Consider the following 27,706-nt stretch of genomic DNA (forward strand, 5'->3'; position numbering starts at 1 on the left):
GACATTTTACTTTGTTTGGCAAAAGGATTGTGTTCCTCCCCCACTTTTGATTCCCAAAAGGCAGCTGTTTCTGCAGTACATCTTGTTCACTTGCAAGCTGGGAGCAGCTTGATCACTTCAATGTAAATTTAGCAAGACTGTGCTGGACTGACCCCTTATCCCTCCCAAAGCTATTTAGTTTCTTTTTGTCTCCTCTCCATCAGTGCCTGAGGTAGAAATGTTGCAATATTACTTCGCGCTCCCTTGAAGCACAGCCTTGTCCTTAGATCCATTGACCCAAGAAGCAATCAATGGTATAAGAAGGGAATCATTTGATGAAGGAACCCTCTCCTAACCCGGTACACAAACCATAACCCTTCTTACTGTGTTTTTAATTCTCAACTGAGGCTATGCAAAGTTAGCTAGATCCTTAGCTTTAGTATATAAAAGGAATGCCTACAAAGATATTGTTTTCATCTGCTTATGCAGCTAAATCAAAAAGGTATATAAAGACTATGTGCCAGGAGTCTTCCAATGTAACCAATCAACAACCCCCTATAGACACAAAAGTCTTGTTTTCAGAAGATATCTTTTCCCCACCCTCGAATTCTAGAATCAATATCTGCTCAGGAATCTTGCATTCCAAAGGACAAACATCCCTAGGAAAGTTGAGCCTTTGTCCAATTACCTTAAATTATCTCCTACCCATTTATTTTTCCTATCTCCTTTTTATTTCTGACAAGTTTGCTTCTAGATGCTGTCGCAAGCTTGCTTCTTAACATGAGATACCAATCCTCTAGCTGCACAGTTGGTGTATTACCTTCCTCTGGTGTATCAGTATGCAGTTGCCAGAGGAAGGATACCAAGCAAGATGAATGAAAGGCATGTTCCAACAGACTCCTGGTGGTACTGACTGGTAATGCTGTAAACCAGAACTGTAGCCAAAAGTTGTACCAGATTCCTGAGTCTTTTTCCCTTTCTTGCATCTGCCTCCACCGTGAAGGCAAAAATACCCAGGGAATAAGTACTTAGCTCAATACATTTTATACTCCACGATCATGGCTATTTGGGGTTTGAAAAGGTAGCTTACCATTCCCAACAGAGTGCTGGCTGCTTGTCCAACCACTAGTCGATGAAGCAGATTCCACTTCTAAGATGCTGCTGCTGTGCGACTTTGGGATGTTACGCCAGGCAGGAACCAACCCACCTGCTCGCTTCATACGAGAATCCCTTGAAGAAGTGGAGGGAAAACCAATGTATTAACATCTGGCCAATCTTTTGAGGGAATGGAGGGCTATAGGGTACTGGGGAGAAGGACTAGACAGCCCTACATTTTTCCAATCTGGCAGTAACATTTCATCTTCACCTTACTTTCACAGTCTCAAAAGAGAAGGTATTTTAAAAGGATTCTATGGGAAAATCCCAGGGAGGGAAAAGAGTCCACCTCTTCTCAATAAATGATATTTTCTAAAGATTTTATTCTTTGACATAGGAATCTGGGCTCTGTTTCTTGGTCCCCAAGTGTAAGAATTATCTCCCTTATTCCCAAACATACCAAAACTATAACCTCCAGTCAAGCATTTTCTGCAATAGGGATCATAAAAACTGCATCAAAACTTCCAAACACCAGTTCCTCTTGATTTTGGCACTAAGGCCTGGTCTACACTGGCGGGAGTGGTGTTGGTGGAAATCGACCTAAGATATGCAACTTCAGTTAGGAGAATGGGTAGCTGAAGTCGACGTATCTTAGGTCGACTTACCTCGCGTCCTCACGGCGCGGGGTCGACTGCTGCCACTCTCCCGTCAACTCCGCTTCCGCCTCTCACCGCGGTGGAGTACAGGAGTCGACGGCAGAGCAACCGGGGATCGATTTATCGTGTCATCCCCGATAGATCGATAGTGTATACGTACCCGTAGTCCCCTTATTTTACAAAATAGTAAAAAGAGCTCTCAAAAGGAATGATGGCGAATGTGGCTCCCTGCAGAACACAGCTTTCAGAAAATAGCAACTGCAGCTGTCACAATCTGCCCTTTTTCTACAATTATCACTGTATACATCCTCAATTCCTGGAAACTATGGAGATGCAGGGAATTTCTCTACTGAAGATGGCACATCTACCAATGTGATATATGCCATCATGTGCCAGCAATGCCCCTCTGCCATGTACATTGCCCAAACTGGACAGTCTCTACGCAAAAGAATAAATGGACACAAATCAGACGTCAAGAATTATAACATTCAAAAAACCAGTTGGAGAACACTTCAACCTCCCTGGTCACTCAATTAAAGACCTAAAAGTCACAATCCTTCAACAAAAAAACTTCAAAAACAGACTCCAATGAGAAACTGCAGAACTGGAATTAATTTGCAAACTGGACACCGTTAAATTAGGCTTGAATAAGGACTGGGAGTGGATGGGTCATTACACAAAGTAAAAACTATTTTCCCATGCTAATTTTCCCCCTACTGTTACTCACACCTTCTTGTCAACTGTTGGAAATGGGCCATCCTGATTATCACTACAAAAGTTTTTTTTCTCCTGCTGATAATAGCCCACCTTAATTGATTAGTCTTGTTAGAGTTGGTATAACACCACCCATTTTTTCATGTTCTCTCTCTCTCTCTCTCTCTCTCTCTCTCTGTGTGTATATCTTCCTACTGTATTTTCCACTGCATGCATCTGATGAAGTGGGCTTTAGCCCATGAAAGCTTATACTCAAATAAATTTGTTAGTCTCTAAGGTGTCACAAGTATTCCTCGTTCTTTTTACTGGTTCCTTAGGAGACCCTAAGCAAGTAATACATGCCAAAACCATGCTCTGGAGAGTTAACTGTTCTGAACAGATTTTTAAGATCTACACAAACAACAACTCTTTTGTAAAACCCTGAGTGTGATCGCCTTTTCTTCAGTAGTCACAGGCACCAGAGATGAAGATTGAAAAGTATATTTATTTATTAGGGCTGTCAAGCAATGAAAAAAATTAATCACGATTAATAGTGATTAATCGCCCTGTTAAACAATAATAGAATACCATTTATTTAAATATTTTTCTACATTTTCTACAATCTCAAACGTTAGAGCCTACAAGTCTAATCAGTCCTACTTCTTGTTCAGCCAATCACTTAGATGAACAGGTTTGTTTACATTTGCAGAAAATAATGCTGCCTGCTTCTTGTTTACAATGTCACCTGAATGTGAGAACAGGCGTTTGCATGCCACTGTTGTAGCTGGCATGCCAGATGCGCTAAAGATTATGTCCCTTGCTGCTTCAACCACCATCCCAGAGGACATGTGTCCATGCTGATGACGCGTTTTGCTCGATAACAATCCAAAGCAGTGCAGACCGACGCATGTTCATTTTCATAATCTGAATCAGATGCCACCTGCAGAAGGTTAATTTGCTTTTTGGTGGTTGGGGTTCTGTAGTTTCTGCATCGGAGTGTTGCTCTTTTAAGACTTCTGAAAGCATTCTCCAAACTTTGTCCCTCTCAGATTTTGGAAGGCACTTCAGATTCTTAAATCTTGGGTTGAGTGCTGTAGCTATCTTTAGAAATTTCACATTGTTATCTTCTTTGCATTTTGTCAAATTTGCAGTGAAAATGTTCTTAAAATGAACGTGTGCTGCGTCATCATCCGAGACTGTTATAACATGAAATATATGACAGAATGAGGGTAAAACAGAGCAGGAGACCTACAATTCTTCCCCAAAGAGTTCATTCACAAATTTAATTAGCGCATTATTTTTTTTAATGAGCATCATCAGCATGGAAGCATGTCCTCTGGAACAATGGCCGAAGCATGAAGAGGCATATGAATCTTTAGCGCATCAGGCACATAAATATCTTGCAACGCCAGCTACAACAGTGTCATGTGAACGCCTGTTCTCACTGTCAGGTGACATTGTAAATAAGAAGCGGTCAGTATTGCCTCCCGTAAATGTAAACAAACTTGTTTGTCTGAGCGATTAGCTGAATAAGTAGGACTGAGTGGACTTGTAGGCTCTAAAGTTTTACATTGTTTTGTTTTTGAGTGCAGTTATGTAACAAAAAAAATCTACATTTATAAGTTGCACTTTCATGATAAAGAGATTGCAGGACAATACTTGTATGAGGTGAATTGAAAAATATTATTTATTTTGTTTATCATGTTTACAGTGCAAATATTTGCTGTACACTTTGTATACTATGATGTAACTGAAATCGATACATTTGAAAATGTAGAAAAACATCCAAAAATATTTAATACATTTCAATTGGTATTCTATTGTTTAACAGAGTAATTAATCACGATTAATTTTTTTAATCACAATTAATTTTTTTTAGTTAATCGCGTGAGTTAACTGCGATTAATTGACAGCCCTATTATTTATGCATGCTCTTTATTCTAAACCACTCAGGAGGCCACAACGAAGTCCTCAAGCAGACATGGTCTCATGTCAGTCCATTAACAGTACAAATGCTCCAGATCAGAGCCTGACACAGGGATTCTCACTGTCAGACAGTAATGTAACTGAGACAAAGATAACAGAGCAGATTAACTCTTGACATGGAAAGCACAGTGACAGACATCTTCAAAATTTAAAACAAACTGTCTCCTTGATGCCAGCATCCTGCAACTTCAGTTTTTGACAGAGCCTAAGGACAGAGCTCTGTATTTACATCCATCTTCCCCCCTGTAGTTGGTTGAGACACCCTCCTGAAATTGTTCCTCTCAATCATGAACCATACGAATTAATGACCATCCAAAAAGGGAAGACTGCCATGGCACAATATACCCAGCTTCCTATTTCCAATAATCTACCTGCATCGCAGTCTATAAGAACTGCAGGCTGGGATTGAAGGTCAATACTTAAGTTATAAAACAGTTTAGTTCTCAGAGGTCCTAGTGTACAGGGCCATAAGAGAAGCAAAAGTCCAAGAGTGCACTTTATTAAAATCTACCTGTGTGTGCTTGAGCTCTCAGACAAGGGCATGTCCAGACTGACTGGGCTGTTGCTGTTGCGTTCACTGCTCTCATAGCCAGATTCCATCCTTTGGATCAGACGAGGAGGCTGATCCATCAGGTGCTGGGTGCCCCGACCTCGACCCCAGGGCTTATACTTGATGTTTAGTTGGTTTGGCCTTGTTCCTTGAGTTGCTGGTTCCTTCAACTCATCCTCTGCAAATTCCTTGGCTGTCAAGAGAAAAGAATATGGGATGGCAGAAGAGTCAGGTTTAATTCCATCAAGTTACCTGCTAGTATTCTGAATTCTTAACCACGTTTAAACCAAATGTGCTGCTTCTGTGTTCAGGGATCAAATTGTCCAGACAATTTCAAGAAGCCTAGACAATATCTTTATAGCATCTCTAAAAACAAAGTAATTTCCAGAGGAGCAAGGGAAATGAAGCTTTAGTCTCATGTGGATTCTCCCCAAACTAATTTCTTTTTAAATACCTGCCATTTAGTGGAACCTGCTTCATCCAAAGGAGAACAAAATCTATGAGCCAGGAGTTCAACTCATCCCTGTCAGGGTGAATATAGTAAAAGCCAGAAAGAGGGATATATTTTACTAGAGGAAGGGAAAGAGAAGGTTACTCACCTTGTGCAGTAATTGAGGTTCTTCAAGATGATTATCCCTGTGGGTGCTCCACTTTAGGTGTCTTGACGCCCTGCGCTTGTAATTCAAGATTTGTGGTAGCAGTACCTAGTTGGGCTGCGCACGTGCCGTAACCGTCTCACACCGCTCCAAGCGGTTACATAGCAGTGTGCAGCCAATCATCCCTGTTCCCTCTCTACTCCAGAGAATCTACGTGAAACTCGAAGAACCTCAGTTACTGCACCAGGTGCGCAACCTCCTCCTCTACTTCAAATTAGAGGATTGGGCCAAAAGAAATCTAATGAGGTTCAACAAGGACAAGTGCAGAGACCTGCACTTAGGACAGAATACCACCATGCACCACTACAGGGTGGGGACCAACTGGAGGTGGATTGTTGAGATGTCTAAGGCTGATTTTGGTTCTACCGACGTCTGTTCTGTCTTTGTTTATGCTGTTGGTTGTGCTGTCTGTGGGGTTGAGAGTATGGCGTTGACCTGAATCTCTGAGTGTAAAAGCTACTCTGTTTCTTTTTGTTTGCAGATACTTAGATGCCCAGGGTTTTTAAGGCTGCTCTTGAGTCTTTTAGGGTGCGTAATGACAAATCGGTGTTGTCTGCAAATAGTTTCTGACCCTCAAAGGGTAAGTCCTCGATCGTTGCCTGGACCTCCCTTGGGAACCCAGAGAGGTGGAGCCAGGATGCACGGCTCATGACCACAGATATCACGATGGATCATGCTGCCATGCATGCAGAGTCAAGGGAGGCCTGTAGGGTCATCCTGGCAACGAGACACCCTTTGGAATTGCTCGCCTTGTACTATTCTTTTTTGTCATCGGGTAAATTTTCAATACATTCTGACATTTTGGAGAACAGATTGTGTGTATATTTAGCCAGGAGGGCGCATAATTGGCTATGCGGAACTAAAGTATAGCTGAGGAATAGGCTTTCCATCCAAAAAGGTCCAGCCTTTTCCAATCCTTATCGTATGGGATCATTTGGGACTGGTGTTTCCCCCTTTCGTTGACCGCCTCCACCACTAAGGAGTTTGGTGCAGGGTGTGTAAATAGAAACTCATCCCCTTTTGCTGGCACATAATATTTTTTGTCAAACCTCTTACATGAGGGTGGTGCTGTAGCAGGTGTCTGCCAGAATATTTTTGCAGGCTACATGATTGCATCATTAATTGGCAGGGCTATCTACGCTGCTGGGGATGCCTGGAATACGTCCATGAGTTTATGTTGAGCTTCTGGTAGCTGTTCTAATGAAATGTCTAGGGATTCAGCTACCCTTTTGAAGAGGTCCTGAAAGGATTTGAAACCATTCCCCATAGTCAGGTAGCAGCCTGACAGATTTCTTGGATTGGCACCTGTTCCAGGAAGGCTGCCGATTATGCCTGCACCCTAGTTCAGTGAGCCATCACGATCGCCAACAGTGGCACCTTTGTCAACTCATATCTGTATCAGATGCAGTCTGTGAGCCACGACGATATTCTCTTGGCAGACACTGGGCAACCCTTAATCCTGTCTGTGACAGCAATGAACAACTGCGTTGACTTACGGAACAGCTTCGTTCTATCTGTGTAGAAGGCCAGCGCCCATCTGACTGCTAGGATATGCAGCCTGCATTTGTCACCCATCGCATGAGATTTGGGACAGAAGACTGGTAGGTAAACATTTTGACCTGTATGAAACTGGGAAACAACATTGGGCAGGAAAGCCAGGTGCAGGTGCAACTGGACTTGTCCTTGTAGAAGACCGTATATGGCGGCTCTGAGGCAAGCACCCTGATCTCGGACACCCGTGGGCTGAAGTTACAGCGACCAAGAAAGAAACCTTCCAGGAGGGAAGCAGGAGCGAGCAGGAAACTAAGGGTTCGAAGGGAAGACCCAAGAGCCTTTACAGCACAAGATTCAGGTCCCAAGGGGGAACCGGGTCCCGGACATGTGAGTAGAGGTGTGCCAGACCTTTCAAGAACCGCACTGTCATAGGATGGGCGAAAACTGTCCTGCCTTGAAACGGAGGGTGAAACATCGAAATGACTGCCAGGTGGACCTTGACTGAATAGAGCGACAGGCCCTAAAGCTTAACGTGCAGCAGGTAGTCTAGGATGTCCTGCAGCGGGGCCTCTTCTGCCCCAATATGTCGATCTGAGGCCCAACACATTAACGGTTTCCACTTTGCCAAGTAGTAGCCTGGTGGAAGGTTTTCTGCTGCCCAGCAGGACCTGTTGGACACCAGCGGAGCATGCCCATTCATCCAGACTTAACCACGCAGTAGCCAAGCTGTCAAGTGCAGAGCCTCCAGGTTCAGATGCCACAGACTGCTATGATCCTGGGACAGCAAGTCCGGCCGAAGAGGTAGCTGCAGCAGGATGGCTGCCGAAAGACTCATCATCAATGTTGATGAGGCCACACTGCGGCTATGAGGATGACGTTCCTTCTGTCTTGCTTCACCTTTATCAGGACCTTGTGGATCTATGGTACCTTGTGGATCTAACGTACATTAGCGTTCCCAACCATGGAATCAAGAAGGTGTCTGACAGGGAGCCTTTATCCCAGCCCTGCAGAGAACAGAATGGCACTTTCTGTTCTGCCTGGACGTGAACAGGTCAACCTGGGGAGTCCCCCATCTGTGGAAGATCAGGCTGACCACCTCTGGATGGAGTGACCATTTGCGGCAAGACAAGAAGGTCCTGCTGAGGCGATCTGCCAAGACATTCTTGGTTCCAGGCAGGTGGGTGGCTACCAAATGAATGGCATGCCACACACAAAAGTCCCAGAAGATGAGTGCCTCCCAACACAGGGCCGAAGACCTGGCACTACTTTGCCTGTTGATGTAATACATCATGGTAGTATTGTCTGTGAGGACCTGCACCACCTTGCCTTTTAGGTGTGGCAAGAAAGCCTGGCAGACCAGGCGAACTGCTCTGAGCTCCCTGACATTGATATGAAGGGCTAGGTCATGTTCAAACCAATGGCCCTGGTTGCTGAGCTCACCCAAGTGGGCTCCCCAGCCCAGATCAGACACGTCTGAAACCAGGGTAAGTGACGGGGAACCCCTGGCAGCACCGACTTGGGATCCAGCCACCAATCCAGGGATGAAAGGATGTGGATGTTGACTTGTTGAGGCGACACAGGTCCAAGATGGGTCTTAGGCGCCTTTTTGCTTTCAGGATTAGGAAGTAGTGGGGGTAGAATCCTTTTCTTTCCATGTCCTGAGGAACCTCTTCCACAGCCACCAGGCACAGGAGCTTTTTGACCTCCTGAATGAGGAGTTGCTTGTGAGAAGGGTCCCTGGAGAGGAATGGGGAAGAGGGTGGGTGGGTGGGTGGGTGGGAACCGTACATTGCAGGGTATAGCCCCAAGATATTATATCCAGGATCCAGTGGTTCGAGGTTACTCACAATCAAGCCAAATGGTAAGGGTGGAGATGGTTGAGGAAGAGATGGGGAGGATCCAGGTGGCTGACTGAGGCATGGCTCTCGAGTGCACCCTCAAAATGAGCACTTTTGGCCCCCTACATATTTGGCGGGCCCAGGTTGTGCAAATGAGCAGGAGGAAGAAGGGTGTTGATGGCTAAAACTAGTGTCCCTTCTTCTAGCAGAGCCCTGAAGGGGCTGCCAGGGTCTTGGCGGTGGGGGCGGCTGGAAGGGGTTATGAGCAGACTGCGGTGTGTGCATGCCCAACGAGCGAAGGGTGGCTCTAGTGTCCTTCAACCCATGCAGCCTGGCATCTGTCTGCTTGGAGAAGAGACCAATCCTTTGGAAAGGAAGATCCTGAATGAAGGTTTGCATCTCCTCGGAGAAGCCCGCTGTTTGGAGCCAGGAGCTGTGCTGCATAACCACTGCCGACACGACCATCCGAGCCTCTGAGTCCACTACATCCCATGCCATTTGTTGGGAGCATCTGGCCGCTGCAGTGCCCTCCTCCACCGGGGTGCCGAACTCCTGGACCAAACCCTGCAGGAGGGATTCCTGGAACTTTCTGAGACCGTCCCAGAGATTAAAATTATATCTGCCAAACAGGGCTTGATGATTCGCCACTCAAAATTGTAAGCTGGCAGTACTTGTGAGTCGAGGAGGTATGACCATGCTTGTCCCTCTCGTTGGCTGCAGACACAACCAACAAGCCTGGGGGTGGGTGGATATAAAGATATTCAAACCCTTTGGCTGGAACAAAGTACTTTTTTTTGGCCCTTTTGGAGGTGGGAGGAATGGAAGAAGGGGTTTGTCATAGGGCCTTGGAGATCTTAAGAACCTCTTTATGCATGGGTAGGGCGATCCGGGTGGGCGTAGAGGCCGAGAGGACATTGGAGAGAGTGTCCTCTTGCTCCGCCATTTCCTGCACCTCCAGCCCCAAATTCTTGGCTACACACAGAAGTAATGCCTGATATTCCTTGAAATTGTCCGGCAGGTTAGCCCTTGAAGGTCCTGTGACTGCCTCGTCCAGAGCCGATGAGGAAGATTGGACCACCAGGAGAGGTCCCAGGGCTGGGAGGTCCCAGGAAGATTGGACTACTGCTGGAGAGGGAGGCTTAGGGGTGGGCACAGGCTCTTCCACTGCAACCTCTGAATGGGCCCCCGGCACTGAGCCTGTTGCCGTCGGTGTTGCCAACTGGAGTTCCGATGCAGCGAACAAAGAGCGCCGCAAAGGGGGCATCATCATGTCCCACACGCTGCAATATTGCAAAGCCACTGCGCTGGCCACTGGCCGTGGTGCCACTGCGGTGCCGCAGACAACGGTGCAGGTTCCGGTGCCCAATCCCACCAGTGGGGCCTAGGCAATGGGCTGAACTGGCCCTCCGTGCCAGAGGAATCACCTTCCTGTGACCAGGGAAGGGCGGTCAATCCCTGGGTTTGTTTACTGGTTGTGGCTACCAGCAACTGACCAGAGGTGGGAGATTGGTGTCAGTACAGGGGAGATTGGTACCAGTGATGGGGAGACCGGTGCCGGGACAAGGAACTGCACCAACGATCAGGACTGACGTTGAGAAGACAACCGATGGGAGGATGACTGGTGCCGGGAATGGTATGGGAAGTATCGACCCCATACAGGTGAGTGACACTGAGGGAAACTGGACGCTAGTCTGAGCGACCAATGACAGGTCTCAGATCCTCGAGTCTCGGATCCTCAGCGTGGCGAACAGGAACATCACCTCCTCTCTGGTGACCAGCAGTGTTCTGCCTGCTCCTTGAGGGGGTCTTGGTGGCTGGCTTGCCTTCTTGGGGAGCCTTAGCTGAGTCCTGCAGCACCAGAGTCATCATCAGAACAGGTGGAGACCTGTGCTCTCTCTGCCCCGGGGAGCCTGGGCAGATGACAGTGCCGGCCGGGGCATGGGTCCTATACCACTCCCAGGAGTTGGTGACGGACCTTTGAGGAGACTGGGGGCCCCAACCGGGGAGGCATGAGGACGTGGCTCCGGAGTAGCCTGGTGGGTAGGCCCAAGTCCCTTGGCCGTTGACCCTTGGGCCTTTTTGCTTGGAGCTAGGGAGCTGCACTTTTTTGTTTTCTTTTTCGGCACCGGCAATGGCGCTCGGTGCTAGGAGGAACTGGGTGCTGGCGGCACACTGTGCATGGAGGCCAAGGTGCTCAGTGAAACCTGTCATGACGGCTCAGAAGCCGGGTGAAGGGCAGACTGCATCAGGAGGGCCCCAATACGAATATCTCACTCTTTTTGGGTTTGGGGCCAAAAGTTCTTACAGATCTGGCACTGATCCTTAACGTGTGACTCCCCCAAGCACTTAAGACAGCTGCTATGGGGGTCACTAACAGGCATAGGCCTGTTGCAATCTGAGCAGGGCTTAAACCCGGGAGACCGGGACATGCCCCACCTGGGGCAAAGTCCCCACTGGGACCGTAACTAACTACACTTAAGACAACTTAACTAACACTATACACAAACTATTTAAAAAAGGTCCTAAGGCATGAAAAAACCACTAGCACTTGCTAAGCAAGGAAGGCCCTTCAACTAACCACCTCTGGCATTAAGAAGGAACTGAGAGGGCGTAGGGCCGGCAGCGCCTGATATACCACTGCATGAATGCGGCACTCCAGACAGCGCCACAGCTAACCCTACAGATACCACTAAGGCAAAAATCTCTGATGACTGCACACATGGGCGCATACACACCTAGAATGGAATCAACATGAGCAATCACTTGAAGAAGAACTACGAACTAACTGAGGTAAGAGAGGGAACTGCTGATCACTCCGACTCAAGCTAAACGTGGTAGAAAAGGAACTGGGGGATGGTTGGCTGTGCACTGCCATGTAACCGCTCGGAGCGGCGCATGCATAGCCCAACCGGGTACTGCTACCACAAATCTCTGATTACAAGCACAGGGCATCAAGACACCTTAAGTGGAGCACCTGCGGGGACACTCCTCGAAGAAGAATCTCTCCTTCTCTGTAACACTCTGCATTTGTGCACATAACTGTTTTGTGTACTAGTACCCACTTGTGCATTAGATAGTAAGATTTTTTTTGGAGCAAGGATTTTGTTTTGATTCTCCATTCTCTGCTGATCTAGCTCTTTATGGCACTGTGCATTAAACATTATATGAAATCTATTTTACAATTTTGGCATTCAGATTTTGATTACATTTTTTAATATAACTCATTATGTTTCTTTTCCTAATTCTTCATATTTTAGTGTTATCCCCTTTCTGATTTTAACGTGCATTCCTATTTGCCTTTGATTGGTTCCCCTCATGCCCCTTTTCTGTCCTTTCCATGAGTAATGGTCTCTCCCTCCTTCCTCAAGTTTTCTCCTTCCTCATTCCCATGATTGCTTCATCCCTTCCAATCCTCCTTAACTTCTAGATTCTCCCCATCAATTTCCTCCATCTCTCTCTCCTCTCATCCCCCTCAGGTTTCCCCAACGATACCTTGGTCATCCATCAACACGCATCCTCTCCCCTACTCATTTCTCAACCATGGAATGGAACTCAGCAGCTCCAGCCATTTATGGGCCCTGGGGAACAGCACCAGAAGGTGTCTGATCGCCAGTCCCTTTGTAAGGTTTAGGGGATTTCTCTCCCCTAACTGGATGTGAACAAGACAATAAAGCTGCCTGGATCTTTGTTGCATTCTCAGAGCAGGGGAAGAAGCCATGGATGTCAGGAGCTCTTGCTTCCAAACAGAGATTTCCCAACCCAAAGCAGTGCAGAGCTGGGCTTTGGCCTCCATCTACAGGTGCAGTGAGAGGCAGGTCCAGGTAAACCATGCGTTGGGTGCTAGGGCTCATGACAGGCACTCAGAATAGAGAATGGTAGCTAGCAAGGGGAACTCTTTCATTCTTTAGTCCAAGACATCATGCAGTATATGCTATGATTAGCAGGAGGAAGACAGAGGGCGCAGAATATATACACCGGTCAGAGGGAGCAGGCCAGCCCTGGGGCACATGTTTGAGACCAATGCATGAGAACATCCTGCAATACAAATTCTTAGTTGCCCAACAGCAGCCCAGTCCAGGCTCTGTTTCAGCCGTATACACAACGATGCGTACCCTGTCTTTGCTTCCACGGGAATGGAATTTAACAGAATACAAGACAGGAGAACAAACACTCAAAATAATATATACACTGCACAGTGCATACATATACACAAACTTCATATGAACGCTTCACTATCACCAAAGCAACTACCGTGAAAAGGATGGGAGTGTGCTCAAGAGTGTGACAAAGTTTGGCACTGCCACTACATAGTTTCCATACAGCAGTTGATGGTTATGATTAATTCTGCACCTAACTGTATTTTTCCAGTTACAACCCAACAACATACATCTCTCTCCCCCCTCACCTGCATCTTCAGAGAAGGGGCTGAGCTGCGTGTAGCCACAATGGTTCCTCTTGTCTTTATTGAAGATGCTGTCTATGTTCAGTGACTCCCTTTTGGGTCTCCAGGTCGGACGGTACTTGCTAGATGAACTGGATTTGGATTCACTGCTGGTACTCTCCATTTCCCAGTCGCGAGAATGCACAGGCAAGTTCCTGGGGCGCCGTATCTTTGACTGACCCACTACATTCCCTCCACAAGGAGGGCCTTGGTTGGTCTGGGCTGGTCGGTTGTGGATTATATTGCTGACTGTCTCTTTAAACTCTCTAAGTCTGCTGGTGCTGCTGGATGGCTTAGGGGCAGTTCTGGGGGCTTGTTTCTCCTTCAGTGTTTCCCCTGCAGTATACAAAGGAGAAGGCAAGAGGAACAAAAATAACTTCATTTTAAACTAGTAGCACTATTCACAACATCTTTCTGAAGCCATACAAAGGGAAATCAGCAAAGGCAAGACAGGCCAAAACACAGAGACAGGGAGACACACAGCAAGGGAGGTGCACTTACACACAAAGAATCACAAAAACACATACAGAAAGAGTGACAAAGCAATTAAAACAATGACCCTTGCCTTCACTATGGTATCCTGATGACTGTATCTCATCCCCTTTTCGCCGAGACCGGCTAGAACTCCTCTTGCGGTCAGTCAGTGAGCTCTTTTTGGAAATATGCCTCTGATTACATTCACTGTCAGTCAAGTGTCCTTAAAGAATAAGAGAACACAGTTTAGATGACAAGAGTCTTTGGATTGGTTGTTCAACATTCTAAGAATAATAGGCCCTTCTCACTCTTCCTGAGCTGCACAGACACTCCAATGGTAACTGGCAGCTTCTAGTAAGCAAAGTCATTTGCTTTAAATAATTTGTATCTAAAAGTTTTTAAAAATAGTCACAAAAGAGCAACAAAGCAACTCTAGGGACTGTGTTAAATGAGAGAGATCATCCACAGAGATGGGAAGCAGTTGATTGTGCCTTGCCTCAATGCTCCAGGGACACCATTATCTTGCAATAGCAACACTCCAACAGCTCTCGCATTCAAACACACACAGTTTGTTTGATTTTCTTCTCCTCACAAATTCTCTTTTGCGCACTACACACAAATCTTTTCTTTGGTTCAATTGAGTTAGAAAATATTTGTTCACAATTTAGCACAGATTTTCCCTGTAAGAATTTGCCCTTTGGTAAGAGTGCCTCATCCTCACACCAATTTATTACCAAGCTAATGACCACAATATTTTTTCTAATTAAGTTTGAAATCCCTTGAAGTGAGATTAACAATAATGGTTACAAATGTGTAAGCACTCAGCTTTGTGGTTCCTACAGTGTAAGACCCCAAATCTGTAAACACATGCATTTGTGTGACTTTACTAACATGAGCAGTCCCATTCCAAATCAGGACTGCTCCCAAGCAGGACAAAGATGGAGTTTGGGAAGGAGATCCAAAGGCTTTCCAGCCTTTCCACCATCAACTTCAATCTGGCATAGGGGTAGTGAATGAAAACTCCAATTCCCTGACAACTGTTCAATGGCCTTTGTGGGAGGAGCTGATGGTCCCAATCCAATTCCTCTTCAGAGAACCCACGTCGCAGAACTTGCCATTACAATTAGCTTTTTTAATTCATCTTTCAAAATAAATAATATCAAAATTCAAAAAATATATTAAAGCAAAAGGAGAATTTGCTTTTTAGGTAGAGGTGCTACATCAACAAATAAAGATGTGACAGTATGCATGCAAGGGCAACCCACCCAAATGGAGGCTAATGAGATTGAAACATCCTGTGTTTCAATTTGTCTGTGAAGCCAAGGAAGAGTGTGATTTTGTAGTAGGTACTCTTCAGAAAGAGGCAATATATATGGAAGTGGGGAAAATAAGGAAAGAACAAGAGAGGCATCCGAAGGGAAGATTGGGGGGAGTGGTAGGTAAATTAGGACTTAAGTGCCTGAGCAGGAAAGATGCCATGAAGTGGGTTTGGGGGAACGCATTCTTTCACAACATGAGCTTTGGATGCCAGCAGGCACATAATGCTATTCTGTCAGTCTGTAAGGATATAAGATATCTTGTAGCAGTTACCATGGTGATAAAAGGAGCCCATATTGCATTCAGAGTGCACAATTTCTTTAGCTAGCTTTAAAAAAAAAGTTCTTCCATTCTGATAGCAATGGTAGGTTAGGGCATTTCCAATGTTGTCACAGCAGCTATTTAAAGAGTACCACTGCTGCTACAGTTGGGGCTTTTAGACATGGCAAGAATATTTAATATTTATCTAGTCCTAAAATGCACAATTAGCCACTGTGGACTGGGAGGTTGACAGCTTTACCAATTCTCTCCTATATTTCCATCCATAAACTGGACAAGGTCACAGTATGTGCCACAGTCTCAGCAGAGGCACCAAGTACTAAATGAGCATGGAGCCTGAATTACCTTGTCCCCCTAACCGCGGTCCTTCCAGGGACAAAGTCTACTAGTGAGGCAGGATGGGAAAAGTTTGCAGTATCTGAAATTCACAGCCCAGGTACAGCGTGCACACAATCTCCAGAGCTGTCAATCTAGCACCTTTAATTAATTTTGCTGAATTCACTAAATTACCAAAACAGGATTTCTCCTAAGCATGCAACGAGCACATACAAAATCTGCCCCTTGAAGAGTATTTTTAAATACTAGATGCCTCACATTCAAGCAATCATATGGATTAATAAGCAATGGAAAGTATCTTTAAAGCCCAGTGATGTCGATAGAAAGTATCTTTAAAGCCCAAAGGCTGGGAGCATGGGGTTAGAAAAGGGAATGAAACCAGATCACTTGAGACAATGTGATCTTAGGAGTTTGAGCAGAGGAGTTAGAATTCATGCATTATTGAGCTTGATAGCATTGGCTGCCAGAAGTGGCAGAGGGCTAGCTTAACCATTCAGTGAGCCCCACCCATCCCCATCCTGATGTACCCAGGTGTTTGAGGGCACATGGCCCCAATGGTCTTCCTTCCCAGGAGGGCGATGTGGGATAGGGTCCATAGAACTCTGGGGTGGAGAAGTGGGGGAAGTGGCCACTAATGAAGAATCCAGCTTTCTCACAGACTGATTCAATAGCAGGCGCAGTTGACAGGAGCGATGGGGTGGCTCCTTTACAGCCACTGGAGTCAGCATTTGATGGCTGAGCTGTTGCGTGAGGCTGGGAGATTAACTTTTTTGGGGAAGACTTGAGTAGGGAGGAAGGAGGACGGAAAAGACAAAGGAGGATGACCAAGTAGGGATTAGCTAATATGCAGGGACTGAATATAGCTGAAGACTAGATCAGGAGAAAGGAGGCAGGTTTGAATTAGGCAGTAAGTGAGGGGTAAGAACTGGAGGAAAAACATGGGATAGAATTAGCAGGAGAAGAAATAAAAGGAGAAAGTCACTACACAAATCATGAAACTAATAATATAAATGTTGAATTTCATCTGCTCCTGTATTTTCGTTCCCTCTCCCACCCCTCACCTCTTCTGTCTACTTTGACTATAAGTGTTGCAGGGCAGGAGCCTCTCTAATTACATCTGTGTCATTTTGGGATATAAATAATATCCCAGCATCTTAGGTTAACTAGAATTCTTGTTGTTCCGAAGATCAATATAAGTTTCGGTTTTTCATCATTATCAAATTTTGCCCTACATTTCCCCTTCTGTCTCTCTCTCTCTCTCTCTCTCATCTAGAATTACTGTAGCAGCCTTATCTGTCAAACATTTAACCTGGAAATAAAAATATATCAACCAAAGGCTTGGAGTGCCAGTTACTGAATGCATGGTGAGGAATCAAAGAGCACCGAAGAACACCTGTTTGAAATCTACTCTTTCACAAAGTCCAGTTCTTCATTGTGAGAAATACCTTCCCAAACTCTGGTCTGAACTGTAAGTAAAAATTTGAACCACAGATGGATACATGTATGCTGTTACAAACAGGAGGGCAAGAACTTGCTGAGTGAAATAGTACCAAAATGTGCTGCTTGGAGAAATTTTGGTGTAACAAGGAGCTGTTCATTTAACAGGAATGCCCCCTTTGTGAACCCTGTTAGGTTTGGTGCACACAAAATTAGTTCAATTTACAGATATACTATTAACAGGTCACCCTTTTGGTATATGGAAAGTTCCGCTCTTTTAACTAGTGTAGTCCTTTATTAGAAATTAATGTCAAAGCTCTGTGCTGCATTCAGGAACAGACTGGCCAGGTCACAGGCTAGATGCTTTGTGACAAGCACAGGCCACAGCTGACAGGGTAGCTCTACACCTTGAGACCTCCACCCTATCTCCTATTAGATTCTCCCACCAGACCCCCACCCAGCTTCCTCCCTAGGACAGATTCTCCTCTCACTCCAGATGCCCACAAACTTGCCTCCACAGTACAGGCAGACAGCTATTCTCTGACCTCTGTCATCCCCCAGTGCAGATGGATACCCATCCTCACTGCTGTCCACTTTAAGCAGAAACTCCCTCATGATCACATATAGGTCCTAATAGTGTGGGCTCCCTTCCCATATAGCCTCAGCTACTTGAATGCAGGGACTTGCACATGCCACCCACTGACAACATTTTGAAACAGTGCTTTGTACAGCTGCACCATACTATAGATTGTGGGCCATAATTCACCAGATGCCAGCACTTCAAAGAGCACCCTTATGCCAATATGCCCTGGGCTGTATTTAAACAGATATTGTTTAACTTAGCTCTACTGTAATCTCCAGATTCACAATGGCTACATGAGCACAAAGGTGTCTGCTACCTGTGTCCCTGCTGCTTTGCGAAGCTGTGTCATTCTCCACATTATAGATGACTGTCCCCTGCGAGTCAGAAGAGAAGTGACTGACCACAGACTCATGGTGTGAGTGTTTATAGGGATAGCTGTCTGTAGAGGAGTCTGTCCTGGTGTCACTCGAGATGGAAGGCTCCCTCCCTAATAAAGGAAGTAATGGCAAATGTCAGCCTCTATTTGGGATATACAAATCAGGAGAGATTATGACAGAAAACAGAAACAGAATGGAGGAAACTAAACAGAAGCAAAGAAACAGGTTTAGGAGCAAAGGGATATGGAGAATCACCTACACAATATTCATAGATTCAAGGATGGTGGAATTGACTGGGTGGAGACTCATGTCATCTAGTCTGACCCCTTTTCATCTAAGGGAGAGGTCAAAAATATACTTTCAATAAATATGACTATGATGAAAACTTTACCAATCTCCACGTGAACTGTCAACAAATTAGTTAATTTCAAGTTGATTTTGTTCTTTATTAACTAACAAGCCTATTAGCATAATTAAACTGTGGAACTGATTGCCACAAGATTGCACTGAGGCCAAAAACTAAATAAGATTCTAAAAGAGAATTGGAGATTTATACGGATAACAAGAATATCCAGAATTATAATAGTGCTATGAACTTTCAAAGAGATATTAAATTTCATGCTTTAGGGTTTAAACCAATCTAACTATTAGGGAATAGAACACTTCTGCTTAATGCAAGGTATCTTGCACCTTTCCTCTTAAGCACTGGGTGCTGGCTGCAGTTGGAGACAGGTTCCTGCACTAGATGGACCACAAGTTTGATCGAGTATGGCATTTCTCATATCCCTAAGCCCTTTAACATATATATACAGCTTTCTCTTTCTGTCCTTTTTTCTCAACCTGCAGGAAAAATACTTTGAATAGTTTACAGGGTGTTGTGTATGTACAACATACCCACCCACACATACCTGTGCACGTGATGAAATTAAAGAAACGCAAAACTGAACACATAAGCTCTCTATTTAGTTATGTAAGCATTTAGTTCCACAGCCACTTTGATTTCTTCTGGGAGCAAATCCAATAGTCTACGTAAAATTTCTGTGAAAGTTGTCTTCTGGACTCTCAAGCCTCCCCCTACTGGTTAAAAGTGTCACTATGCCTCTGCAATGTGGTGGGAGATCATGGTCATGAAAGGAAAGATGATCTTGGGTAGCTAGAGACCAATCCCATGGAATGCTTTGAGTATCACGGCACAGAGCTTGAAATGGACTCTCTATTCAACTGAAAGCAAAGCTTCACAGTGACTATGCACAGAGAGATTTGTAACATTTTGTACCAGCTGAAGCTTTCTCCAAAGAGCGTGGCTTCAGTCCTAGATATGATGAGATACAATGATTAGCATGAAGATCTGCTTCTTATAGGATAGGGTGCAATATTATGGTCAGTCACAGATGGACAGATGGATTTAATCAGAGGGAAGAAAAAAATTTTTTAACTGATGTTGTAGAGGTGACAAGTTCTTTGAAGCATTTCTCTCTTTCTACTAGCACCATATCAGTTTGTCTGGATTCAGCTTTAGACAGTGCTCTTCATGCTTATTTCAGCTAGGCATTGATAAAGCGGGGAGATATATTATTGACATTTGACATAAAGGAGTTGCAGAGCTAGATGTCATCTACATTCTGCTGGCACCTCAACCCATATTGTCTCACCAGCCCTCTCAACAGCTTCATATAGATATTGAATAATGTGAGGGAGAGGACCAAACCTTGTGGGACTCAGCAGTGAGGATTTTGGAAATGGAAGAATAGGTTGCTCGTAATGACTGTCTGTGTTTAGTTTGAAAGAAAACACCTGAACCATTTTAGGATGTTTCTATTCAGCTCTGAAGCTTCTTGGAAGCAAGTCAGGATACAATAGGATCAGATGCTGAAGAGAGATCCAACAGAATGAACATGGATGTACTTCCCTTGGAGGTTAACCAGAACTACAAGAACCGTCTTTGTAGCATGTCCCGGCCTGAAACTTGCCAGAGATACTAGCACCTAACAGGTGGCATTGGAGACTCTTTTTTGCAAGGTTCTCAATTAGCTTGCTTAGAAATTGGAGACAAGTCATTAAGGGCTTTTCTACACTGGAACTTTACAGCGCTGCAATTTTTCCACTCAGGGGTGTGAAAAAACACCCCCTTGACTGCTGCAAGTTTCAGCATTGTAAAGCGCCAGTGTAGACAGTGCACCAGTGCTGGTAGCTATTCCCCTTGTGGAGGTGGTTTTTTATAGCGTTGGGAGAGCACTACACAGCCACGTTAAAGCGCTGCTGCAGCAGAGCTTTAACGTTGCTAGTGAAGACATGCTCTAAGTGGTTGTGTACAAAATCTATTGTTGAGTGATGGTTTCATTAGTATTGATTGGAATGTTGCTCATTTTAGGGTGCATGATAGATTCCCCTCATTATATGATGTAATGACAATCTGTTAGTAGAGGCTCCAGATGCTCCCTACATCTTCACCAGCCAAAAAGCACAAGGACCAGAGTCACAGGTGGTGACCATGACTGCCATAACTGCTTTTAAAACTAAAGGTTTATCTACACAAATAATTAGACATGGCAAGTTGGGTTGTGAATATACCCCACACTAGCAAGCCGTGGTCTAAATATCCATATGTATCTGCTGACATGTGTGAACAGTTCATTAGAGCGCTTTGATCTAGTCTCTCTCTCAAAGTGCATTAACAAACTGTTAATGCACATCAGCAGGATGGACAGTTACACTGCAGCAGGCTAGCACAGGGTACATTCACACCCAGCTTGCCATGGTCTAATTGTTGTGTAGACAAGCCCAAATCGTGTGAATGGGTAGAATTTCTGGAAGGAAGGTGCTATTTTTCTGGTCCTGCGCTCAGACTACTGTTCTTGGCAACCTATGAAGCCCTCCCAAACGCAGGTCACCTTCTCTGTAAATATCCAAGAATAGAATCAGCCTTCCTCGCAATACTACCATAGTGTAAGCTCATGTACAGTTTATATCCACCACCACAATCTCTCTTTTTGATTGCTTTTAAAATGTGCCTCTCAAAATGCCTATACTTCCTCTTCTTTACAGGAAGCCTCATCTCACTTCAGTCTGTTCAGTGTCCTAATTTATCCAGGTAATTAACAAATTACCCTTCTGTTCATGATTATTTCAAACATTTAGCAGACTCAGAACTCATTTCCGAAGGCATCTTACCTGACCACATCCTTCCAAACCAATGGAACACCACCGACAGCACTGTGTTTTCTCTCCCTAATCCATTAGTGTATCATATCAGTACTATATTGCTGGATAATACAGCATATTTAAGAGAGAGTATTGGATTGGATGCCTCATTTAAACCCCAAGAGATTCATGTTGGCAGTCACTCTCTTTATGCATTCTGTATGTTCTGTCAAAAGCATTGATCACCTTCTCTTATGTTTTGTGCATCTCTGCTCCTGTTTCTTTCTTGTTAAAAACTCAGGATAATTTTATGAATTCAATCACTAGATAAATCTTATACTGTTCCCCTCTACACAAAGATTGTTCCATATTCTTGTGTCAGTATTTTCTCCTAGATATACTTAGAAAAGACAAATTTCCAGACATTTAAAATGATAGAGACCTTGAATGTTTTGTGATTAGGTGCGTTTTTTGTAATCATTTGGCTGTCTTTATACATTTAAAAAGTAAAATTACATGCTCATCCTCTGGTTTAGCAATAGCATTTGGTCTCTTGAAATTCTGGCTGTCAAAATCTGGGAATGCTCCAAAGACAGTGAATTCTGCCCTGGATGGAGTAAAAGAGGATGGCTCATCACATTACTTAACGGAAACCTTCCCCAGATGATGTTTGGTCTTAAAGAGAAGCCCTGAAAGCAAGTCTTTCAGGCAGGAGGATGTACTTGTAATTTATGGAGCTGTAGTTTGGAAGGGAAGGTTTAAGAGTTAAATACTGAGGATCCTTCTCAGGACTCTAGGTCAGCTTTGATCAGTGACAGAGACCTGGCTAGCAAAATATCACCCAAAATGAAGCAACATTTTTCTAACAGTTCAGCTGCAATGGAGATGGGCATAAAGTGTACAGTTCAGTCTGTTTACCTGAGTCCTCGCTATCATAGCAAGTCCTGCTATACTGCTGTAAATCCACCTGAGAGGGCAAGTCTTGCATTGACACTGGAGTTCCTCTTGGATCTGCATAAAGCAGCAGCAAAGGCTGATAATGACCCTTGATGCACTTGGTCACAACATCTTTCCACTTTGGACCAATCTGAATTAAAAAAACAACAACAAGAACAAGAACACTGCTCAGCTTTTCTTTTTACTTCTCTCAGGCAAACCAAGAGACTGGTTCTTAACCTCTTCATATGCTGCACTGTACAATCAAGTAACACTCCCTGAACACCTTCCCGCCCCTCCCACCCCCCACCCCAAGATTCTTGATGCCCAAGGTGACAAGGGACAAGTGATAAGTGATCACAATAAAGCTGCACTAATTCTTCCCAGAGCCCCACTCTACATTCACATGCTGAAGCATTTCATGCTTGTTATAAACTCTGAAATGTTACTGAAAGTAAAGATGTTAATTAAAATTGACATTTCCATGCCTTCTTCTGACAGCCACCATACTGCAGAAAAGGGACAATTTGTGATACCAGCTGGACGGGAGCCCACTGTCAGCAGACCAGAAACAGTTTATGCCTTGTTTTGATAATTGAGATATTTACTGTTTTATAGTTAAACAAAATTAATGTTTGCTAGAATATAGGCTTAAACTAATATTCTTTCCCATTCAGAGTTTACTCATGCTAAGAAAAACTTTTTACCACATGAAATTTCCCAACACTTCACTGACCAAAATCAGGGCACATTTTTAATGTTATAGCTTTGGTACTAATTAATCTATCATAATTTACAAAATGCATTAAGTAAAAAAAAAAAAATCAAACACGCAAACCACAGATTTCCAGCACTGGGATTAATTGAGATCACAGCTAATATTCGGTGAAGACTCATCCAGCATGCAAGGGGTTAAACACCTTGCTGTATAATCATTTATTCTTCTGAGAGGTCAGCATGACTGTAGTTTCTGTTTTGGTGAGCTGGACTTTAATTCTTGCAGCCAGTATTCATTTGAAAACACTTCCCTGTGTTTTAGTACAGGTTTGCAGAGATGCACAGAACGTCCACTCCAACAGGTCTACTCCTTACACAGGTATTATGTTACAGCACCGTATTATCCTTAGCAGGGTTTTACTGCAGAGGAACGTGACCAAGAACAAGTGGAAGGTTTATAGCTCTCCCTTAGAGACTGCTTGGTGAGATTACGGAAGAAAGCTTTGTTACTTTTGTGCCTTTGTGACAAGGGGAAATAGAAGGGGAGGGGCATGAGATGAAGCCCAATGAACTAATGAGATGTAGTAACCATGTGCCAAGATCCCAGTGCTGATGGCTTTGATGGCAAGCATTTCATCCTAGGCGCAGGGGGAAAAAAGGCATTGGTAAGAGAGGGAAGAATGCGCCTTAGGAAACAGCTACTAGAGGGGTGTGGCATCCAGATAATTCTACCGTAAACCTGAGGAGAAGGGACTCAATAGCAACACCATTTGTCAGGTGAGGGTGTGAGAAATACATCCAACGGCACAGGTGAATTGTAGGATTCCAGCCAACAGCATAAAGGCAAGACTGGCAGGCAATTAAACAGAACCAAAGAGAAGGCCTCTGGGCTTTCTGGTACCACTGAACAGTTGTCAGTTTACCTGGTACTGGTTGCCATGCAGGTCTCTGCTGTACAGAAGTCCACAGCTGTTTCAACTTTTGCCATCAGCAGTGCAGGCACCAAGAAATCAAAGAAAGGTCAATGGGAATTAAATAACAGTCTGAGGTGACACCATGAAGATCAGAAATAATGTAGATCAGAGGGACCCTCCCATCACATAACTAGAAGGCATCTTTGAATGGAGAAGAAATAGGATCCTGAACACTTTTTCTCTTCTTCCCTTTCCCCTTCCGGGTCCCTCAGACTCTTCACCCTCTCCTCTCTTAAGCCTTATTTTTATTGCTTTACGATTCTCCCATTTTAAACGGGTTATCCTCTGCTGCAAAATCAGGTCTTCTGGAGAAAGCATCTCCTCCATCGGACTTACAGAAAGCATTAGTTCGTTCAGAGAAACCTTTAGGAGCAGTGGAGTTAAATAGGACCTCAGGTGTGAGAACAAACACAAAGTTTCTGGAAATCTTTGGAAAGCAGTATGGATCTACACCCTCACCAAATAGTTCTTAGCATTTACAAAAATAATCTCCTATTTCCTTACCTCTTTGACATGGGCATCATCAAAGTACATCCACTTGCGGATCTTCGTTTGGAAGAAGAAGGTAGAGTAATGTTTTCCGTAGTAACAGATCATTCCCACCAAATACAGCTCTGACTGTTTTGCTCTGTCATCAGTTACTCTGAAAAAGAGCTTCAAGGGGTGCGGAAAAGGAGAGAAGAAAAAATATATAATAAAATACTGTGTTTCATTTGAAGAGCTAAAAATGCTTTACAGAGCTGCGTTAAGTGTTATATGCCATTTTTTCAGATGGAGAAACTAAGGCACAGAATGGTTAAGTGATCGGTCCATGGTCATACAACAAGTCATTGGCAGAGGTGGGAACAGAATCCAGGTTGCCTGACAGCCCACAATTGTCTTGTAAGGAAGGCATTTATATCAATGATGTAATCCTGTTAGATTTTAAAGTGTATTTCTGCTCTGAAAATTAATAAAAAAAACTGTTACTCACCTTCTCGGAACTGTTGTTCTTCGAGATGTGTTGTTCATGTCCATTCCAAGCAGGTGTGTGCGCGCCACGTGCACGCCAGCCGGAAGATTTTACTATAGCAGCGTCCGTAGGGTCGGCTTCGGTGCCCCCTGGAATGGCGCCTTCATGGCGCTGTATATAGGGGCCAGCCGACCCTCCACCCCCTCAGTTCCTTCTTGCCGATACTCCGACAGAGGGGTAGGAGGGTGGGTATTGGAATGGACATGAACAACACATCTCGAAGAACAACAGTTATGAGAAGATGAGTAACCATTTTTTCTTCTTCGAGTGATTGTTCATGTCCATTCCAAGCAGGTGACTCACAAGCCCGAATCTAGGCGGTAGGGTCAGAGGTTACTGCTGACTGGAGGACTGCGCGGCCAAAGGCAGCATCATCTCTGGCCTGGTGTGTGATGGCGTAGTGCGCCGTAAAGGTGTGGATTGAGGACCAGGTGGCCGCTCTACAAATTTCCTGCGTCGGGACCTGGGCCAGGAACGCAGTGGACGAGGCCTGCTCTCTTGTGGAGTGGGCCGTGATAGGCGGGGCTGGTATATTGGCCCGACTGTAGCACTCCCGGATGCAGGTTCTGATTCAAGCCGAAATTCGCTGTGACGTGACCGGGAGCCCTTTTATCCTGTCGGCCACAGCAACGAAAAGTTGGGTTGACTTCCTGAAGGACCTTGTCCTTTCGATATAGAAAGCGAGAGCCCTGCGAACGTCAAGGGAATGCAGCCTATGCTCCCTCGCAGAGGAGTGTGGTTTCGGATAAAAGACCAGGAGAAAAATGTCTTGACCCATGTGAAATGGGGAAACCACCTTAGGCAGGAACGCTGGGTGCGGCCTGAGTTGGACCTTGTCCTTGTGGAAGACGGTGTACGGGGGTTCAGATGTTAGAGCTCTGAGTTCTGACACCCTCCGGGCTGATGTGATAGCCACAAAGAACGCAACCTTATATGAAAGATATAACAGCGAGCACGAAGCCAGCAGCTTGAAGGGGGGCCCTGTGAGGATGGACAGGACCAAATTGAAGTCCCAAGCCGGGACAGGTTGACGGATGTCTGGGAACAGTCTGTCAAGGCCCTTAAGGAACCGCGTAACGAATGGGTTCGCAAACACTGAGGTACCCCCCTCTCCCAGGTGGAACACCGAGATTGCAGCAAGGTGTACTCGAACCGAGGAGAGGGTCAGTCCTAGGTGTCTCAGATGCAGCAAATAGTCCAATATGAGGGGGACCGGGGTGAGCAAGGGAGCCTTGCCCCATTGTGTGGCCCAGAAGGAGAAGCGCTTCCACTTGGCCAAGTACGTGGTCCTTGTAGAGGGCTTCCTGCTACCCAGAAGGACATGCCTGACCTGATGAGAGCATTGCAACTCCCCCGGGCTTAGCCATGGAGCATCCAGGCTGTAAGGTGGAGCGACTCCAGGTTCGGGTGAAGCAGGCGACCGTGATCCTGTGTGATCAAGTCTGGGAGTAGGGGCAACCTGAATGGCACCCGCATAGACATGTGCAGGAGAGACGTGTACCAGTGCTGGCGCGGCCATGCCGGCGCTATCAGGATGAGCCGAGCATGATCTCTGTGGGCCTTGAGGATTACTCTGTGAATCATGGGAATCGGGGGAAAGGCGTAAAATAGCCCGTCTGTCCAAGAGAGGAGAAAGGCATCTGTTAGGGACCCCGGACTGCGTCCCCTGAGGGAGCAGAACTGGTGACACTTCCTGTTCTCGGTGGAGGCAAACAGGTCCACCTGGGGATGACCCCAGAGCCGGAAAATTGAGAGAACTATATCCCAGCGGATAGACCACTCGTGACCCTGGAACAAGCGGCTGAGTGCGTCCGCGAGCCCGTTTTGCGCCCCCGGGAGGTAGGATGCTGTCAGGTGAATTACATTCTGTACGCAAAAGTCCCATAATGCAAGGGCTTCCCGGCAAAGGGGAGAGGAGCAAGCACCACCCTGTTTGTTGATATAGAACATCGTTGGAGTATTGTCCGTGAGGACAGAAACGCATCTGCCTGCCAGCTGGGATTTGAAGGCTATGCATGCAAGGCGCACAGCTCGTAATTCCCTGACATTGATGTGGAGCGAAAGATCATCTCGTGACCAAAGGCCTTTGGGTTCGGAGGTCGCCCAGATGCGCACCCCATTCCTGATCCGATGCGTCCGTTACCAGGGAGAGGGGGGGCTCGGGGTCGAGGAAAGGAACTCCTGCGCAGACCACCCGCGGGGTCGAGCTACCATTGAAGTGAGTCCAGCACCTGCCAAGGTAACGTCACCACCAATTCTAGGGAGTCCCTGACTGGCCGATAAACCCGTGCCAACCAAGACTGGAGTGGGCGCAGTCTGAGTGTGGCATGTCTCACCATGTAGATACATGCTGCCATGTGCCCTAGTAATTTGAGGCAGCTTCTTGCTGTGGTGGTGGGGTAACGTTGGAGGCCGAGGATAATGTTGGATATAGTCCGGAATCTGGTGTCTGGGAGATATGCTCTGGTGTGTGTCGAGTCCAGAACCGCTCCTATGAATTCGATTTTTTGGGTTGGAGATAGTGTGGACTTGGCCTTGTTGAGTAAGAGGCCAAGCTCGAGGAAGGTTTGCCTGGCAAAGACCACCTGAGCCTCCACTTGCGCCCTGGACCTGCCCTTGATGAGCCAATCGTCCAGGTAGGGAAACACCTGGATCCCGTGCCTGCGTAGGAAGGCAGCCACGACTGCCATGCACTTCGTGAAGATCCTTGGGGCTGCTGACAGACCAAAGGGCAG

The 27,706-nt window shown here is 45.5% G+C and overlaps 1 protein-coding gene across 27 annotated transcripts in view; it reads right to left on the bottom strand.

Annotated features, from left to right (window-relative positions):
- Positions 1–27,706, bottom strand: part of USP54 (ubiquitin specific peptidase 54) — a 236,926-nt gene that overhangs the window by 28,112 nt on the left and 181,108 nt on the right. For 23 of the 27 annotated variants that reach the window (XR_006174369.2, XR_010589458.1, XR_006174368.2 and 20 more), the window contains 7 exons: positions 24,464–24,613; positions 22,251–22,419; positions 18,131–18,301; positions 13,954–14,085; positions 13,353–13,724; positions 4,921–5,152; positions 1,070–1,209 (listed from right to left, as the gene is read on the bottom strand). Coding sequence is in view for 24 of the 27 variants with exons in the window: in XM_065553291.1 (XP_065409363.1) it covers positions 1,070–1,209; positions 4,921–5,152; positions 13,353–13,724; positions 13,954–14,085; positions 18,131–18,301; positions 22,251–22,419; positions 24,464–24,613 (1,366 nt within the window). In the remaining 3 variants the exon portion in view is untranslated. The remainder of the gene's footprint in view (positions 1–1,069; positions 1,210–4,920; positions 5,153–13,352; positions 13,725–13,953; positions 14,086–18,130; positions 18,302–22,250; positions 22,420–24,463; positions 24,614–27,706) is intronic. The other 4 variants (XM_065553302.1, XM_065553298.1, XM_005285606.4 and 1 more) reach the window with 1 other exon arrangement.

Source organism: Chrysemys picta, chromosome 7 (assembly GCF_011386835.1).
Source record: "Chrysemys picta bellii isolate R12L10 chromosome 7, ASM1138683v2, whole genome shotgun sequence".
In the NCBI taxonomy this organism is placed as follows: domain Eukaryota; kingdom Metazoa; phylum Chordata; order Testudines; family Emydidae; genus Chrysemys; species Chrysemys picta.